This window comes from Sinohyriopsis cumingii, chromosome 8 (genome assembly GCF_028554795.1).
Source record: "Sinohyriopsis cumingii isolate HCF-2022 chromosome 8, ASM2855479v2, whole genome shotgun sequence".
In the NCBI taxonomy this organism is placed as follows: Eukaryota; Metazoa; Mollusca; class Bivalvia; order Unionida; family Unionidae; genus Sinohyriopsis; species Sinohyriopsis cumingii.
This window is the reverse complement of record NC_142968.1, coordinates 42,226,066-42,246,323: the sequence shown is the minus strand read 5'-3', so window position 1 is coordinate 42,246,323 and position 20,258 is coordinate 42,226,066. Positions and strand designations below refer to the sequence as shown.

Genomic DNA, 20,258 nt, shown 5'->3' with positions numbered 1-20,258 from the left:
TAATCTTTTGTTGAGACAGTGAAGAATGTTTTCATCTAAATATAATTTTGCAGGACATCAAGCGATAAACTTGAAAAAGAGAAAATTACAATTGATATTACCTGGAATCATTGGAATAGTATTTTTCATCCTGCCGATAGCTGGATAAAATTCGGGACCCATTGGTCAAAATTCCCTGTAAAATAAAACTCTCTCTCTATCTTTCATATATATATATATATATATATATATATATATATATATATATATATATATATATATATATATATATATATATATATATATATATATATATATATATGTTAGTTTTAATTTTTTCTTTCATTACACGTTATTGTAATGTAACATTGTATGCAAGACTTGACCATGCCCCAAACTGATTTCATTTCTGCTGGACCTCCATTGACTTTCTTTAATTTTATTTTGTGTAAAAGAAGAAGAAAAAAAAGCTAAATCATTCTCTCTGTGTATGAACTTAATATCATGATCATTATTGATAGAAAAAGGAAATATGTGTATTTGGGTCTAAGTTTTGGAATTTCTTGAGAGTAATCCAGGTTATGGTTTGGATTTTGTAAATGACAGGATCATTCTAGAAAGTTTGTTTCCAGTAGTTATGTTTTTTTTAATGTAGAAAATGCTAATTGTGACCTGAGATCAAGTAGAAAACTATACAATCTTGTAATTGCGACGAGTTGGTCATTCGTGCTTTAACATCATGCACTTTTCAGTTGTATTGTGGTGTGGCCAGATAGGATGAATCTGATTTCTTCAAATTATTGAATTCAAGTGACTTTTTTTCTCTGGGAATACAAATGGGATCTGATAAAATTCTTGGACAGTGACATTCACTGGAATTTATACTGAATTCAAACCTTGAATTATATTACTGTCATTTAAAGAAAAAAACTGTTGACACCCCAGCACTCTGTAAGCTATAACAGACACGTTATTGTCTTCAGTTTTGGAATTTCTTCGGGATTTGTACTGAGTTTTATTCAGGACTTTAAATTACCAGGACTTATGTCTGTACTTATTGGAATATATTTTTAGATTTAATTCGCAATTTCGTAAGTTCATTTTGTTTCTCAATTTTACTCTTTATTCTAGGAAAATAAATTAGTTGTTAAATTTTACTAAGCTTGTTGTTTTTCACTCTTTTCTGTTACCTATTTTAAGAGCATAGGTCAGTATTTACAATTTAGGCTTTTTTACTTCCCAGACACAGCCGAAAATCGACCCAGTTATTTCAGAAATTGAGGTATACAGAAGTTCTGTTACAAAATTACCAATCTACACCACATAGCGGAAGGTACTATTCTTGGATGCTACAGTTCGAATTTTCGTAGAGTTATATGTATGTTAATAATTTTTAATTATATTGAACTATTCCCCTTATATTGTCTAGCATTCTCCTTTCGAACTCAGGGTATAGCAACTTACGTTTCTTTTGGTGTGTATATTTGTTACTATGTCTCTTTCTCCTTGACTCCGTAACGATTTAATAATGAATTTGTGAATTTGTGAAGGAGTTGTATAATGTCCAGCTTTTGCGAGCCTTGGCGAGCCCAAACAAACGGACTTTCATTTAACAAGTTACATAAATTTCTGCAAAGTTTGTCAGTTATGCATAAAGGGGAAGGGAGAAAGCAGAAAGGATTGCGATGAAATTGTGAACCACATTATTAATCCTTTTTTAACTTTATTTTCATACGTCCATTATGATTAATATGTGGAAATTCATCGTTGTATTATGACATAACTTTTAGTAAAAGTAATAGGATTGAAAAAATTTCTAATTAGTATTAAAAGTAATTTCTGATTAAATTATATTGAAAGTAATTTTCTATTAAAATATATTGAGATTAAATCCATTTATTTCGGTATTACAATTATATACTATTTAATAAAGATTGCGCCCTTATGAGCAAAAGGCAAAATTCTTTATAAGTTTCGCTTGTATCATAAGTCAGCTAAAAACTACACTCGATAAGTTGTGAGATAGACGAGCTAGACAAATTCCAAAGATTTTTTATAAATGGGTAACTGAGTTGACATAGAAGAATTGTCTGTCTAATGACGTACATAAACCCAGACGATAGTCTATAATAAACTATGAAGCCTCACTTTGAGATTCAAGCGAAACTCAAGAATCATACGTATGTCCATATTTGGATATTTAATGTTAATAAGAAAAGTAACATGAAAAGGGAACAATAAGAAAACGCATATAACTAAATTTTGAGATGTGAGGCGTTCATTCTCTCAGTCAATATACTGTTTCCCGGAACATATATTAACACCGTTCAAAGGGCAAATATGTGTATTTTTATGCGTTATGAACGCTGTATCAATGAAATACGAATCTTATAAATGTTTCATTAAAGGTTAACTCGGCAAGCCTCGTTTCCTTTTAATTAATTATTAATACATCTCGTGGTATATCAATGATACAGAATACATATTATATATATATATATATATATATATATATATATATATATATATATATATATATATATATATATTCATTTATTCATTTATTTATTTCTTTATTAGAAACTGAAATTTAGATTCCTACAAGATGAGTACCTTTCTTTGATATTGCGAATTCACAGATTAGTATGCGTAATAAATACTGTAAAGCTCGTGCTATTAAATACAGTTTTCATTGAAAAAATGTAACCACAACTATCCCGCAAGCTTTGGTAGGTACATCATCAATCTTGGACCTTATATTGTAGCATTTTTGTTTCTAAGAAGTTTATGATTATAATAATAATAGTTGTTAATATCATTATGAGTATAATTCTTAATAATTCTAGAACTAAATGGAGAATTATAAGAAAGGTAGCAAGAAAGAAAAGAAGAAATAAGTCAGAACTGGACAGAAAGAAATAATAAAAATCGACGAAATAAGGAAATGCGTGTTCTACCTTATTTGTTGCCTTTGGTTTATGCCGACCTGCACCGAAACGTCTATGCCGCAATATGTGTTAGTATCAATGAATCGTAAGCCCTAATATAAATAAGTCGGGAAAATAGCCGCAACGGACATGTACACTTTGAGCAGTGTCATGACATAACAACAGCAAACGCCGTTTCATGATTTATTACGTACCGCCGTCTGGAATGTAAGCTCACTTCCGGTTAAATAAGAAACGTAATGCCCATATTAAAACCGTTTGACCTTCCCTGAAGAACCAGACTTTGTTTATTAAATTATGTTACATAATATGTCAGGATACCGCTCAAGGTTTGAAAATCTCTTGTAACTAAAAACCTTAATTACGTATAGTACTGCCACCATATAGATCTCTCTAATTAAGTTATTTTGAAATAGCAATTTCCAAGGTTACTGTTTTTCTCTAACAATATATTCTAACTGATGGAACAAATTCTGAATCAGTATTGTATACAGCCAACGTCTTTTGCAAACAACGTATCACACGCATTTCTTCAATATATTATCAGAATGGCGTTTCTTGTGGACGTAGAAAAAAAAATGGAAATCCGCTATCTCATCCAGGTACTACCATGGGATTGTGGTAGGCCTTGTAGACTGTATATACATTAAAATACTTGCAAATTTCTATATGATCTTCTGGCAGAAAGAAAACATTGCATAGTCAGAATAGTTATTTTAAAATGATAGTTCTAACTAAATAGTGGTATTGAGCACACAATAAAATAAAAAATGAAACACGTGTTACTTTTAACCCGGTAGGTGTCGCTGAGTTTGCTCTACATTATGCTATGCAATTTAGAATAACTTTTGTGCCTGTTCGCCACGTGTTTCCATTTTGGTGATACATTGAGGTCTTCAGATTTTGACTGATTGATTATTTGAATTATCAAGGTGTTTTCCCATCGGGGCATGTACGTCTTGCTAATTCTTGCACAACAGGATGTTAATTATACCTGGGGGAATGAATCCGAGTCAAATCTCCCAGGCATTAATACACTCAAAGAGTGATGTTAATTTAGCCGACAGGTCGTGGGACTATAAAGTCCTATGCAACCTGTATGTGAGGCTATACATGAGGGGGGAATAGATCCGACACACACTCATGTTAGAAAGGTCCAATCTGGTCTACTGGGATATCAGGTGTAAACAAAGGCAGAGCGAGACGTCAGTCCCGATTGGTTGCGTATATGATGTCACATCAAGATACGTGATGTTTTAGACGGGTGGAAATTTTTCCACATCGTCGTCCTGGTACGAAATGTCCGAGAGAGGCAAGGAGGCAAGGGACCCGGCTAAAGGAGCAAGCGCACAGTGCCCTGAAACGCCAGCTCGTACTTTTATCAAATCTAGTCCAGTTTATATAATGGACAATATTTAAATACCAATAAGGTGTAAGCCACATTTGCAATTAATCAAATCAAATAAGTCAATACATTTCTTGATTCATCAATGAAATTTGAATTCTGTATGCAAAGTGTACTTCTATTATCTGAAAAATGCCATTCAGATAAGTCAAAGTGACTAAAATATTGTTAGTATCACGCATTTAAAATAAATCAGAATATAAAGTTTGGTGGCGGTATCGAAATGATCAAATTAAAACCATAGATAATGATATAATCAAAAGCGGTTTCCAATTCAAAATGGAAACTTAATATCATTTACATTCAGGCAATCTTAGTGGTATATCTGGTCTTTTCACACCCGAATATCTGGTTATGATCATCTTTGGTCTTCGGCTGTATATTTAGGCCGCACTACAGGGTCAGCTCTATTCCAAGGTTTCCCCGGTGGCTGACTCACATTCTTATGGAGTGTTGTCTTCCCGTCAGGGCCGGCGCCAGACTACAGACTATCTGGCACCCTAGGCAAGGTTAGATTCTGGCCCCCCCCCCCCCGAAAATATCAGGTGTTTCGGTCAGACTGAATCTACCCGATTAATTGTCCCTGTATGAAATAAACCAGGATAAAAAACGACCCTAAATAAAACTGAAATGTATTTATTTATTTTTCAGAACTGTTGTTGATTTGGAGAAATGCGCCCCCTGAAATCAGCGCCCTAGGCGGCTGCGTAGTTTGCCTATATGGTAGCGCCGGCCCTGCTTCCCGTCTTACCATAGGAATTGTCGAAGGACCTTCCATGTAGCTATCTCTAGACCCAATTCTTTATTCAGTCGGTTACTCCTCCAGCTTCTCTGGTCTGGCCTCCTTCTGAAATTTGTCAAACTGGCTCTCTCCAGCACAACCTAGCGGTGTTCTAACCAATAATTGGACGTAAAGTACTTGCTTCTTTGGTAAGGTAGGTGGGTTAGTCGCTTATTATGCAGCATGCTATGCGATCCACTGCAATCTATTGTCTGTGTAGGGCTGGTGACATGCTCCATTGTTCGTTATGGTAAGTTACTGGTTCTATGTGACAGTGTGATTTTCCAGTTTTTCTGCTTACACCCTTGCCTCCTGGAAGCAAGCACGATGTACTCTAGTCGACGTTTCTGTCCTGAATGAAGAGGTCTTCAGGACCAAATGTATTCATTTGCTGTATCAAACGAATTATCTAGCCCCTCACCCATCCGGCTCAGTACAAAACAATAATGCGGTTTTGTATTTAATAAATACCCCGTTTATACGTCTTCTAAATGTTGGCATCATTCCTGCATGAATAAAATTCTAAACGAAATGGGAATTGATTGATTGATTAGTTGGATTATAGTGATGTGCACACGTTGTGGATGTACCACTGTTACTGGTCGCACATCGACCAGATAATTGATTCTGGGGGAAGGAAAGAGAGCCTCATCCCCCAGGCGTTTGTGTGTACATGGTACACTGGTAATTATAGCCTTCAGCCGCGGGTCCTTGTGGTTCTCATTGCGGTCTGATTGGAGGGCTGTTTCATGAGTGGGAATGGACACACACACTCAAATAAATTTTCTGTTTACCAATCACTGTGGTGTCGACCAATGCAGTTGTAACGTCAGTCGCGAGTGGTTGGTGACAATGACGTCACACTGGGACACCAATTTTAAGCGGGTGGAAATCGTTCCACATCTCCGCCCTTTGTACGAATGTCCGGACGTGGGAAGTGGAGGGGAGTTCCAGCATCAGACAACCCGCATGTACTTAGCCAAATTATGTCCAGTTGTTTGTAAATGAACCCTAACAACCAATATTGTGTGAGCCACCTCTGCAACTGAGTCAAATTCAAATGAGTCTGATAATGTTCCTAGCTCCTAACAATTGAAATAGTACTAGTACATAGTGAGATGCCCTAACAATTTTGCTTTCGTAAATTTCTAAGGGACAATTAAAAGTTTAGTCACTGTTAGGTAATTGGGTTGAAATTTTGATGCAGGCAACCGAAACGATCAAGTCAGTTTTGTGTGGTTTTATCGAATTGGGAAACCAAGCCAAACTGGTCCCCTTAAATAAATGTCAATTTGTAGCCCTAACAAGGGCTGTTATTTCTCCCCAGACGGGAAGGTGCCTCGGCTAACTTCTTCCTCGCATATTGCTTCCGCTGTCTGTGTTTCCCTTCGCTTTCTGACTGGAAAACATTCGAATCCATGGAACCCGCTTAAAACTTCGGCTGCTTCTATCAGTGTATTCACGGGATGTTGAGTGTAGGCAACGTTGAACCTTTTCTTGAGGATGTGACGTCCTGTGTGTCACTGCTGCGACGTGGGTTTTCTGTCCTTAATTGACCTCCAGGCTATAAATATAGTTGCTTTCATAAAATCGTGCGCTAATCGTGCGCTAACCTGATGTCAGCTGGAGCCATTTAAAGTCCCGGTGCATATAGTCGCTTTTTGTTTGGGTCGCTTTCATCCTGTGCTGTTGCTACCTCTGCTTCCTGTACGGTGACTTTGAAGGTTTTGTCCGGTGGTGGTTCTAATGTGACCTGTGGTGATAGCAGGATTTATCTGATATCAGCTATAATTTGTTCTGGTAGCACCTGTTACATTCTAGAAACTGTAATTGGAGTGCTTGTGCTAGGAGTGGTCCTGATCTTCACTGGCGGAGGTGATTGTGGTGGTGGTGGTGGAGGTTTAGAGACAATGTTGGCAAATGTCTCTTTACCTTTTATTTTTGCGAGGATGGAGCTGGAGCGTGGTCATTCTTTTCCTGGGCAGCCTTAGATTTAGTCCTATCCCTTGTTACTGGTAGTTGCTGGTTGTGGTGGTTTATCCGTCTGCTGTAGTTTATTCACTTTAGTGAGTGTAGTGGGTTGGGTGCTAGCTGGCTAGGTCTGTATATATGTATTACGGTCCCTCTGCTGCTGCGTTCTTCCATGGCGACCTGATAATTGTTTCTGGGAAAAGGAATGATACCCTCATACCCCAGGCGTTTATGTGCACACGGTTCATTGATAATTTTAGTCTTCAGCCGCGGGACCTTTTTTTTTGACCCATTGCGGTCTGACTGGAGGGCTGATTCATGAAAAAGAAAGGACCCACGCACGCATGATACTACTAAAATATTTCTGCTTACTTGTTTGATTGAGTGGGAATTTACCTGCACTCACTCAGTTTTATGTTAATATATCGGAATTTTACTTTTGGTGTCCGGACGTGGCAAGGGAGGAAAAGCGCAGAAAGGCTATCATCTGCTGTCCTTGGCGGTGTCCCCCGGATCCAGATTGATGATTGCGTCGAATTTTGATTTTAGAGAACTATTGTTTCCAGACATGGAAAGGATAATATCCTGTGTTGTTTCTTTATTAATAATTAGGAGAGATATATAATGGGGTTAAGAGAGTGTAAATTAGAGAATTTTATTATGTTTATTTTTTATATATTTTTTTAATTTTTTTATTTATTATTATTTATTTATTTTTATTTATTTAGTAAAAAAATATTTTTTATTTTTATTTTTTATTTATTTTCTTTTTCCTACATTTTTTTACGAGATTGTTTTGAGTTGGCGATTTCAATGAACCCATGTGAAGTGGAGTGCTCTTCAATGAACCCATGTGAAGAGAAGTGTCCGTGTGATGTGAACGGCTGTGTCGGTCTGTGAAACCACGAGACATAGTCGGCCGTCATATTTATTTACCCGAGTTTGATATGGGGTTTGAATGATTATTTAATTAAGCTGTTGATTATTGATTATATCTTATTTTTTAGTCCTGTCATTCTTAGAAATCTTAATATATTTTGAGTAGTTAAGTGCTTATTTGGATTAGATGTATGTAAGAAGTCTATGTATTTATAGGGTGATCTGATTTCCTTTTGAGCTTTCTGGAAGTTGTTTCTTGCTTTCCTGTATTTTGTGCAATCATTGAATATATGGTTTAGGTTTTCTACAGTGTGACAGTTATAACAGTTTATGTTAGCTGGTTTGGGTCCGATAAATCTGCCAAAGATTCCTGCTAACCTAGTTTTTCCTGTCATAATTCTGTTAATGAGTTTTTGGTCTACACTGGAGCCCTTAGGTGGTCTGATGATTGGTCAACTTCTGGTAGGAGAGTGTATAGTTTCCTACCTTTGGTGGAGATATTCCAATGCTCCTGCCATTTTTGGTTTATATAGTTTACAGCGATGCTCTGTGCTTTGGTTGTGCTATATTTTAATGGGATAGGGTTGAGGTCTCCTAATTTGTTTTTTGCGATTGTGTCGGCTTGTTCGTTTCCAGGGATTCCTAGGTGGATACATAAGCATGTAGATACGTAGATACTTGTATCAGTGAGTACGTGGATACGTCAGTGGATACGTCACTGTATACGTGAGAGGAGCTTTTCACCTTTTTAAAATAAACAGAGAAGCAGCATAAATTTTCTGTTTTGTTATTCTACTGTGAATTTATCATTACTCCCCTCTCGTTATGGTCAGATATCGTTCTATCGGAATTCACACAGATACCAAGGCTGTCTGGACAGCTAAACATGGCAGACCATAAACAAACCTAGTTTTATAAGATTAGTGTACTTCCTAATGGCTATTTGATCCTGACTCAAATTGACAGCACACGAGACATAACAGTTCCATTCTCGTCTCAATTACACAAATGAATGAATGCAATTCATTAGATGAATGACTACGCTATTTACAGCTAATAAACACATTCAAGTCTTTATCAAGCGTGAAGTCATCTAAGATTGCTGAATAAAAACGGATTCTCATATCTCATATCAACTAAAGCAATGCATGAAATTCTTAGAATACCCAATTCCTATACAAACAAGACGACAACTTCAACCAATTCGTCAAACTTATATAAAGAAGATTATTGTACGTATTCAGATTAACTCAAACACAGTTATCTTATATAAAGAACGTTGATCTACGAATTTAAAAAAATAAATTCATGCAAATAAATTCATGCAAGTCATAATACTGGCATAACCAAATTATATGAAATTGACGCAAATGCCTTGTGCTTTAAGCGTTGCTTGCTTATACCGCCAGAATTGTGTGCGTTGACTTTCCAGGCATCTGGCACCTTTGATAACTGTTTTACGAGAGAATTTCTTCAAAATTCAGTCTCGCAGTCTTTTATAGTTTCACTCTTGCAGGAAAAATGCAGACTGATTAGATTTTTGATGGGCGGGGGATATTTAAAGCCCAACGAATCTCGTATGGGAAACAAGCCTCTTATTCAGCGTAACCAATCATGGCTAAATTCATTTACCGCCTTTTATATTTATGCGCCAAAATCATCGTCAGCCTGACCTCTACTTTCCCGATTAACTGTTATGGAGAACTTCAATTTCTGACAGTTCCGATATAAAATTGAAGTTAACCGTCCCTTTGTTTAGTCGTCTAACGACTATGTAAACGTAGGCTTAATTAAAAATAACTTCGTCTCCCGACACCGACATTAGAAATCATTGCAGTATAGCGATTTAACCAGAGCTTGTCCCCATAAATCTAATTAATTGTTCTCTGACCCCAGAGTTTATGCGCTTTTCATAGATCGACAGAAATTTGCATCCTTATAGGCGCCAAGTTGCAACAGAGAGTGGAATATAGCAAACAGCAGCTGTCACTTCCTAATGACATACTCCTCGCTAGACTGTCAACACGCGTTACTCTTTTCTTGCGGTTACGCTGCTTTCCACGTTAGAGTCAGCAATTTAATAAAAGGTCAGTGACAGATGGATACGCAGTTACTCTGTTCTCATAGGAATGAATACTAAAGAAGTGAGAGTCCAGAAGAACTTTATGACATGGGTCAAAAGAAGAGGGATTTCACTTACCATTCTCATACAAAGGTTAATCGAAATAAGTTTATTAATTACTAGTGAGCGGACGATAGTAGAACTGATCGGTGGGTGAAAGCTTCATTCCAAATTGTGTCTTGCACGGTTGGTCTCTGCTACCAGGAATGTCACAAAAAAAGTTGGAGATCTATATGTTGGCCGTGCTGTACGTAATTCAGGTTTTTCGTTACAATGGATTTTCAAACATTGAGCGGTATCCTGGCATATTATGTAACATAAATTAATAAACAAAGCCTGGTTTTCCAGGGAAGGTCAAACGATTTTAATATGGTCATTACATTTCTTATTCAACCGGAAGTGAACTTATATTCAAGACGGCAGTACATAATAAATTAAGGTACGGCGCTTGCTGTTGTTATGTCATGATACTGCTCAAAGTGTAAATGTCCATTTACCGAACTTCTTTATATTAGGGCTTACGATTCATTGATACTAACACATATTGCAGCATAGACATTTAGGTTCAAGTCGGCATAAATCAAAGGCTACAATTAAGGTAAAACACACATTTCTTTATTACGTCGATTTTTGTTATTTCTTTCTGTCCAGTTCTGACTAATTTCTTCTTTTCTTTCTTGCTACCTTTCTTATAATTCTCCATTTAGTTCTAGAATTATTAAGAATTATACTCGTAATGATATTAACAACTATTATCATTATAATCATAAACTTCTTAGAAACAAAAATGCTACAACATAAGATCCGCGATGACAACACGGATAGCCTAGGAAAGCTTCCTGGGATGCCCTAGAGTAAGTATGCAGGAAAAACCACCTGGGGTGCTCAAACAAATGCAAGCAAGGGACTCGGCAGGATATCAGTAATCACAAACCGAGCGAGGTGACCATCAATAGCTCGGACGCCGCGTGCTACCGGTATGACATATATTGCGCTTGCACAATTGTAAACTGTTAGATAACACAATAAGTTATTGTATTCCATAGGATCGTTGGTAGGGTCACTGGCTTTAAATGCGGACATATATACCTATCTATCTATCTATCTATCTACCTACCTACCTACCTACCAAAGCTTGCGGGATAGTTGTGGTTACATTTTTTCAATGATACTCCTAAAAAGTGCATATAAATAATAATACGAGCTTTACATTATTTATATACACTCAGCCGCTCTCAAGTGTCATGGATCATCATCCCGTGTCTCACCAATTGTACGCTGATGACACCCAAATATACAAATCTAACCACCCAAATGAAGTTGATGCTACCATCCAAGGTGTAGAGAGGTGCATTACTGATGTGAAATCATGGATGACATTAACAAGCTGTAGATGAATGATGACAAAACTGAGGCCATTCTGATCACAACACAAAGACTTTCTCATTCACATCCTTTACCTCAAAAAGTAAATATCAGTAACACAAACATTCAACAGTCAGTAGGAAACCTAGGTGTTACTCTGGAAAGTACTCTCACGTTGCACCAACATGTCATGAACATATGCAAGGCTGCATATTTTGAGCTGAGACGCATCAGCTCAATTCGCAAATATCTTTCAGCTGATGCCACTAAAACACTTGTGTGCTCATTAGTACTTTCAAGACTGGACTATTGTAACTCATTTATATCTGGTTCATCTCAATATCTGCTCCAGAAACTTCAAAAAGTTCAAAACACATCTGCTCGGATCATACTTAGCGTACCACGATCAGAGCACACCTACCCGCTGCTCTGTACCCTACACTGGCTATCCATTCGATCCAGACTCAAACGCAAAATTTGTTCTCTTTGCTAAGTTTCACTGACGGACTCCAGTCCAACATACCTATCCGACCTCATCCATTTGTACACACCAGCAAGATAATTACGCTCCTCTTCTGACAATCGTATACTCATTATTCCCACTGTGAAAACAAAGTCATATGGACAACGTTCTTTTGCATACCAGGGCCCTGCAACGTGGAATGAATTGCCCACTGAACTTAGACACAAAGACACAGTGATCTCATTCAAGAGTGCTCTTAAAACTCACTTATTTCGACTGCAAGAACAAACTTAAAGACCTAATAATGTTTCCTCCCGTAAATATTTTCAGCATGTTTTATATGTTTTCTAACTGCATGGTGTTTGCTTTTTATAATCATATCATTATATATGTTTTTTATGTTATAGGTGTTGTCTAATGTTGTAAAGCGCTTAGAGTTTCTAAAGATTATGCGCAATACAAAGTCCTCATTATTATTATTATTATTATTATTATTAATTACCAATAATAATCTGTCATGTGAATTTGCAATATCAAATAAATGTATTTATCTGTAGGAAGCAAATTATCAGTTTCTCTTATATATCAGTGATATACCACGAGATGTATACATTTTTAATTAAAAGAAAACGAGGCTTGCTGAAATTCCTTTTAATGGAAAATTTATACGAGTGGTACATTATTGATACAGCGTTCATAATATACGTATATTTTATTTATACCACATACAAATACACTTATTTGCCCTTTGAACGGAGTTAAGATATGCTCTGGGAAACTGTGTATTGTAACGGAGAATTACGTTCGCTAGCAGGCAAGTCCATATATCTGGATGTAATAACCCATTTCATACCGAATTTAACCGAGTTGTTCCGATGTGCCTAACTTCAGCCTAGTATTCCTATAACATCAAACTCGATGTCGATCTATGACTTTTGTTTATTATTTTGGGAACGAAAGTAAAGGGTTTGTATTCACTGAATATAATAATCGATGTACGAGCTTAACAAATATACACTTCAAACTGTTGCAAATCTAACATCAAAACCAAACATTCCTTTTCGATTGTGGAATGAATTATTTTTTGCATGTTTAATATTTTTAGAAAAATAGTAACCTTGGATGATCCACACTATTGTTGTCTTCCAGAATCAACACTTGACTAACTCCAACATCACTTGCATTAAGAGACATTTTTAAATGATTGACTGAGATATGGAGCAGAAAGAACTGGTGCACCTCTACGCAATGCGTCTAAGTTATCAAATACCTACTGACCGATGGAACCTGTTCCAAAAGAAATTGGCCAGAGGTTCTGCAATTAGGGAAAAGTTAGAGCAAAAAGTCCAATGATATCCAATCATACCCAAAAACCGCATTAGTTGCTTTTTACTGATAGATAAAGCCTTGACCGTAACTTCTATAGATATAACTTGACCTTGTCAAAAAATATTTACTATAAATGTAATTTATCCATGGAGAAACTCGCTTGTACTTAAATGAATTATCAATTAGCAATACTGAGTGGATTAAATTTCCGAAATTGCGTGCCATCATTTAAATCCCCACTGTGTGGTACATAAACAACTAAGCTAAGTGTATGATTAACAAGGCTGTCAAAATTAACATGCTCTTTAATATATTTATATACCAAATATTATATTTTCACATACAGGAGGGTTAGTGATATACCTTAATCCACTTACATTCTTTTCAACTATGAAAGGACCATATTACTTAGTTTTAAGTGCATTTTAAGGAATGGACAAGAGAGTCAGAACTCTATCATAAGGCTGAAATTTCCTTTTACTTTGAAGTTCTGTCAAACCTTAATTTCATTTTGACTGAGTGGAGTGAAGACTAGTTCATGTCGTTTAATAAGTTTTTGACAACTTATATTTCAAATCAGAACTACAGTCAAGAAAATTAATTTAAGAAAGTAGTTTCTTTTATAATATTTTCAATGGTCAACGGACCGTATATCCAAAAACTAGTTCCAAAGAACTAACACCTAATGATTTTTAACTGTTTCCCTGTTTTATTGTGATCTGGATTTTTGATGTAGCTGTAAAACGATTCAGTCATATCGCGACCATGTCTGCAGTGTGTCAGTTTATATTAATATCTAGCACTGGAACATCATGTTGGAGACTTATAACATCATGCCCCACCCACTCACAATATCTTGACACCAGGCCAACCAGTCCTGACACTAAACGCTTAATGCTGAGCACCTAGCGAGGCATCTGTTAATACCATCCTTATAAGTCTTTGGTATAACTGGGCCGGGGTTAATACCTGCAACCTGCCGCAACTAAGGCGGACGCTCTAACCACATAGGTCTGATCCCCTAAGAATAAATTTCAGTAAATAAAGATGCTCGTCACAATTGTTTTCTGTACCACACCAATATGACCAAATCGTAGTCTTTAAAGTTTTATGAAATCACTGCAAAGCTCCATGTCTTTCAGTGTGATGGGTAGAGGACTTAAACTGTTGTATGACTAATTAATGCATAACTTCTGGAAAAACTCAAGACATAAAATTTGACCCTTGGTCAGACTGAACAGATTTGAGAAGGCCAGACCGACTGTCACTCGGCACAGCACCCTAAAGACACCAAACACAACTAAAGACAGCAAACACAACTAAAGACACCAAACACAACTAAAAGAAAAGAAGGTCCTAAACCAGCAGTTAAAATAATAATCAACAGAAACATGGCGACAGAAACCGATTAAAGGACATTAGAAAACAGGATGACGAACTAGCGAGTTCGATCCTCCTCAAAAATAAAAGAGTGGAAATGTCCACTGCAGTTTAAAAACATGCCACTCAAAATGATTGGTCAATATGACTTCCGCTACAAAATTAATGAATACCTGAACAATGACCGTTTTGCGAAAAATGCAAACGATGGAGACCTAGATTATAGATTGACCTTATTTTGATTTATGTCTACCACAGCCCCGCCCATCAACGATACCGTGATAAAGGAGGTCACAAAAATACAGTACATGATTTCCTTTCAAATAACGCTAGGACAAGTTTCATTCGTTTCTTTTTGCAATTATTTTTCATTTGTCATATTATAGCTATGCACTTTTGATACGTTGTGTATCTAAATATTGACATTCGATCGATGATCTACATTTCTGGATTAATTTTCTGATCAGATCTGTTAGGCGAAGGCATAGGCCTAGATTCTCTCCTATCCTTAACGAACCGAGTAATCAGCTAGGACTCCGGTCCTAGATGTCCTTAACGAACCGTGTAATCGGCTAGGACTCCGGTCTCTTGCTAAATAAAGTATAAATAATATTCAATCTCTAAAAACATTAATAAATAAATGACTTAAAGAGGCAATATCTAAAAACGTATAAATAACATAACGTAGAAAGCACACCCTAAACACCTCGACTAGTAATACCATAATAACCTTGAAAATCTCTCATCATACATGATTTCTACTAAGAACCTCTACAAACAGCATAGAACATCCCCCCCTTTTTTTTAGAACATTTTGAAGAAGAAAAAGAAAAACAATCGAGAAAAAAATCGCAGGAAACACCGGGCAAATGCAACAAGAAACCAGCGATGCAAAGCAAGCAAGACCGTTCCCGAGCTCTTCTTCCCACTAATGTTAGCCAACCATTCAACTGTAAGGGACCTTTATGGACCCACAGATTGAGGCCAAACTATCAGGGTTCCTTGAATCCATAAAAAGCCTGGGGTAGGTGGCACCATTCCTTTCCCCAGTAACAACTAGCAGGCTGCGGTGCAGTCAGAAAAAAGTGGCACATGCACAATTGTGCGCACGCCACTATAATTAAACTCAACAACAACAGTTCGATAGATAGGTTATTGACATCCCTCGTGTCTGAGTTCAGGAATGGAGAGATGAAATTGGGAAGCTTGTTGTTTGGCCTTGTAAGAAACATGTCTAGCACCGGTCAACCCCACAGATTGCAAGCCGAATTTACATGTTATTGTAATGTAACATTGTATGATGGACTTGAACTTCAAAATTGAGTTCATTACTGGTTGACCCGATTGACTTTTTTATTTCATTTATGAAAACAGCTTATAATAGCTGCATTATTCTCTATGTGCATGAGCTTATTATCAGGATTATAATGCTGGTAAGCACCGAAGGTGTAAATATGTTCATCAGGGTCAGGGTTTGATATTCTTAAGTGAATTTTGTAGGCTATTGTGCTGCACAATAAAATAGATCATTCTAGAATGTTATTTTCTATCAGATAATGGTTGTTTTTAGGAAATGCTAATTGTGAACTGAGGTCAAGCAGAGATTTATATTATCTTGTGACTGAGAATTTTACCAGTCGTGCTTTAAGATCTAGTACTTTAAGTTGTATTATGTTTTGACCAGTGTGGGCTGAAATTAATTTTCTTCAAATTGTTGAATTCAAGTGATTATTTTCTCTGGAAATACAAAAGTGCTCTAAAAAATTCTCTGATAAAGACATTCATTGGAATTTATATTGAATTGAAACCTGGAATAATACTTCTGTCATTTAACAAGAGACTGTTCACACATCAACTCTTCGCAAGCCATAACAAACACACATCATCGCCTTCAATTTTAAATATCATCGGGACTTGAACCGAGTTTTAATTAGAACTTTTTATTACTAGGACTTTTATCTTTAATTCTTGAATTATTTTTGGATTAATTCGCAATTCCGCAAGTTCTTTGTTCTCATTTTTCACTTTGTATTCTACGAAAATAAATTTCTTACATTTTACAAAGCTTGTTGTCTTCACTCTTTTCTGCTACCTATTTTAAGACCATAGACTCGTAATAGAAAATTTGGCGCTCGTCGTTGGGATACGAATTTTTCTAAAATATTTCAGAAAACTTTGTTTTTGGAATTTAAGTGCCCCTAGTTTCGGAATTTTTTCAAATCCCAAATACTATTTCACAGTTTAGAAATCTTTAGTGAAATCAACAAGCTGTGTACAATGTCATCAAGGGTGGAGATTTAATTAAACATAATAGTTTGTTTGCACTTACCAACTTTGAACTTATTGCATCATCTTACTTCACAAAATCATCGAATTCAAACGTGACATCCTTCCTTGTCAACTTCTTGTACTCAGCAGTAAATGTGTCCTCAATATTTGTCTGTTGGTTGTTATCCAACTGTACAGCCGTGAGCCATCAATTTTGATTCTTATCCGTTTGCCTAATTTAAACTTTCGATACGTCCCACGGGTGGACTAAAGTCCTGCACGTGATGATCGGCTCTTCGCCATACCTTACACATTTCTCCAATCACATTTTTTGTATTATAATTTTATTTGTAAATATTGAACATTCTATTTATGTGGTTATGCGAATCCTCTGATATATGATATAGGGTAATAAAAATAGGAGTTTATAAATACATATGATATAGGGTAATAAAAATAGGAGTTTATAAATACATATGATATAGGGTAATAAAAATAGGAGTTTATAAATACATATCCATATATTACCTAGGTGTATATCTTTGAATGGTGTTTACGATACCATCATGTTAGTGCTATCTTTCACATTACCATTTGAGCAACCGTTGTTATCTGTTACGATTCCTTAATATCGGTGCCGTATAAAACGAAATTTGCATTGCTTTTTATAAATCTCTTTTCTAAGATTAAATATTTTTATTTAAGGAATACTATGGTGTTTTTCCTCGAAGAACCTTTTCCAAACACGTCTTTCCAGTATTAGCAAGACACGAACATATCAATGTGAAATAACTCTAATAGAATGTAATATTGTATATACATCAGAGTTGCCTCCCATGAATCATTCAACCCGCCTAAAGACCAGTCAATTTTCAGCCCGTCGATGCGATGTGAATCCCGTGTATTTGCCAACCCATTAGTAACGGTTCAATATTAATAAAAGGAATTCGGTTTTACTGAATATGATAAACGTATTGCAAGCAAGGTATACTTAATGTTGATGGATATAAAATTTGCGAGTATATACCTCTAGGATAACTCTAGCTGTAGGTTGTCTTTTTGTTTATCCTATAATGCTACCTGATCTATATATTTAATGCCACTAAATATATTGATCAATGTCCGAAAACTCTACATGTTCAGAAACATGACGTCAACTTTGTTATAATAATTTATTCTTAACGATGTAACATTAGGTAATTCAATTATTATTGATGAATATTCAATCGGATAAATCTTCTATAAAACTCTAACTTCAAGTTGTCTATTTTTACCCTATAGCGCTACCTGTTCTGTCTCTTCAATCCTTGGCTATAATCAGTTGTTATGATTATATCCTCAAACCGGATGTTATTAGAAACATGAACCTGGATTATTTCATAACAACATCATAAATGTATTTATAAACAGTTTTATTTTTGTTACACTATATCATATTTTAGATTATTTATTACCTAGCTGTAGATCTTTGAATGGCGATTACAAGGATATACATATGGTAATGTTATCCTTACCACTACAATTTGAGCAACCTTGTAAATGTTACGATTTCTTACTATTTATGCGTATGAACCGAAATTTGTATTATTTTTTTTTAAATGTCCATTCTTAGGTTAATTATTTTATGTATGTTACTATATTTTCAAAACAATTCATCAACCGCCTCGAGATTATTTTACTAAACATCGGTATCCTCATTTAAGCTGAAATTGATTTTTTAGAGAAATTTAAATATCTCTATCTTTCTTGACGTGAAAGCTACAAATCTGTAAATGTTCATTTTTATCAAATGGACCGTGCTCTTTTCGAATAGTGTAAAGAATCTTAGACAGTGATTTTTGTTTGTGTCTTTTTTAAATATTTGGCACACCATGTCATAAATATGAATTACACTTTTTTATAGCAATAACTTCACCAAATATATAGATATTACCAAAGCGTAGGTATGGCCAGTTAACTTTTATAAATATAGGTAAAAAATATGTATTTCTGGCATCAAATAAGAGAGTAATCAAAAAATTTAAGTTTAACATATCTCTTTAAGCTTCAAGTTATCTATTTTTACCCAATACTTGTTCTGTCTCTTTAATTCCTTGCTGTAATCATTTGTTACGATTATGTCCTCAAAGTGGACATTATCAGAAACATGAAGCTGAATTACTTCAAAACATTATATATGTATTTATAAACTGTTATTTTTGTTACCCTATATCATGTTTTATATTTTATATTGCCTAGCTGTAGATCTTTGAATGGCGATTATAACGATATAAATATGTCAATGTTATCGTTCTCATTTCCATATGACTAAACTGTTATCTCTTTATAATCCTTAATATTTATGCCGTATGGAAAGAAATTTGTATCGGTGTATAGAAAACTCGATTATAAGGTTAATCATTATATATATATATATATATATATATATATATATATATATATATATATATATATATATATATATATATATATATATATATATATATATATGTGTGTGTGTGTGTGTGTGTGTGTGTCATAAATATGCATTACACGTCTTGGGCGATAACGTCACCAAATATATAGATGTCAACAAAGAGTATGTACAGAAAGTTAGCTGTTTCAAATTACTTTTCAAGAAGGAAACAAATATTATTTCTGAGATCAACATAATCGTTTAATTTAGGAATTTATGCTAAAAGACATCCTGAAACTTCAAGTTGTCTTTTTTTACCCAGTAACGCTACATGTTCTTTTTCTCAGTCCCTGGCTATAATCAGTTGTTATTTTTATGTCCCGAAACTGGACATTATCAGGAACACGACGCTGGTCTATTTCAAAACAACATCATATATGTATTTATAAACTCCTATTTTTGTTATCCTATCTCATTTATAATATTGTATATTATTTAGCTGTATATCTCTGAATGGCGATTATGATACCAACATGTTGGTGCTTTTTTCATATTACCGTTCTGCAACAGTTGTTATCTGTTACAATTCCTTAATATGTCTGCCTTATCGAACGAAATTTGTATTGCTTTTTTAGAAAACTCGATTCTAAGCTTAAATATTTTTCTTTAAGGAATCCTCTGGTGTCTTTCCTAAAAGAACCTTTTCCAAACATTTCTTTCCAGTATAAGCATCAGACGAACATATCAATGTGAGATAACTATTATACAATGTAATATTGTATATACATCAGAGTTGCCTCCCATGAATCATTCAACCGGCCTAGATACCAGTAAATTTTCAGCCCGTCGATGTGAATCCCGTGTCTTTGCCAACCCATTACTAACGGTTCAATATTAATAAAGGGAATTCGGTTTTATGGAATGTGCTATACGTATTGCAAGCAAGGTACACTTAATATTGATAAATATAAAA

The 20,258-nt window shown here is 35.3% G+C and overlaps 1 protein-coding gene across 4 annotated transcripts in view; it reads right to left on the bottom strand.

Annotated features, from left to right (window-relative positions):
• The window catches only part of LOC149793371 (uncharacterized), a 32,990-nt gene extending 15,868 nt beyond the window's left edge, over positions 1-17,122 (bottom strand). For 2 of the 4 annotated variants that reach the window (XM_089966366.1, XM_089966369.1), the window contains exons 1-2: positions 2,937-3,062; positions 102-175 (exon numbers count right to left, since the gene is read on the bottom strand). In XM_089966366.1, coding sequence (XP_089822492.1) covers positions 102-162 — 61 coding nt within the window. In that variant the 5' untranslated portion in view covers positions 163-175; positions 2,937-3,062. Of the gene's footprint in view, positions 1-101; positions 197-2,936; positions 3,063-16,951 lie in introns of those variants that run through there. The other 2 variants (XM_089966368.1, XM_089966367.1) reach the window with 2 other exon arrangements.
• Between the last annotated feature and the right edge of the window lie 3,136 nt (positions 17,123-20,258).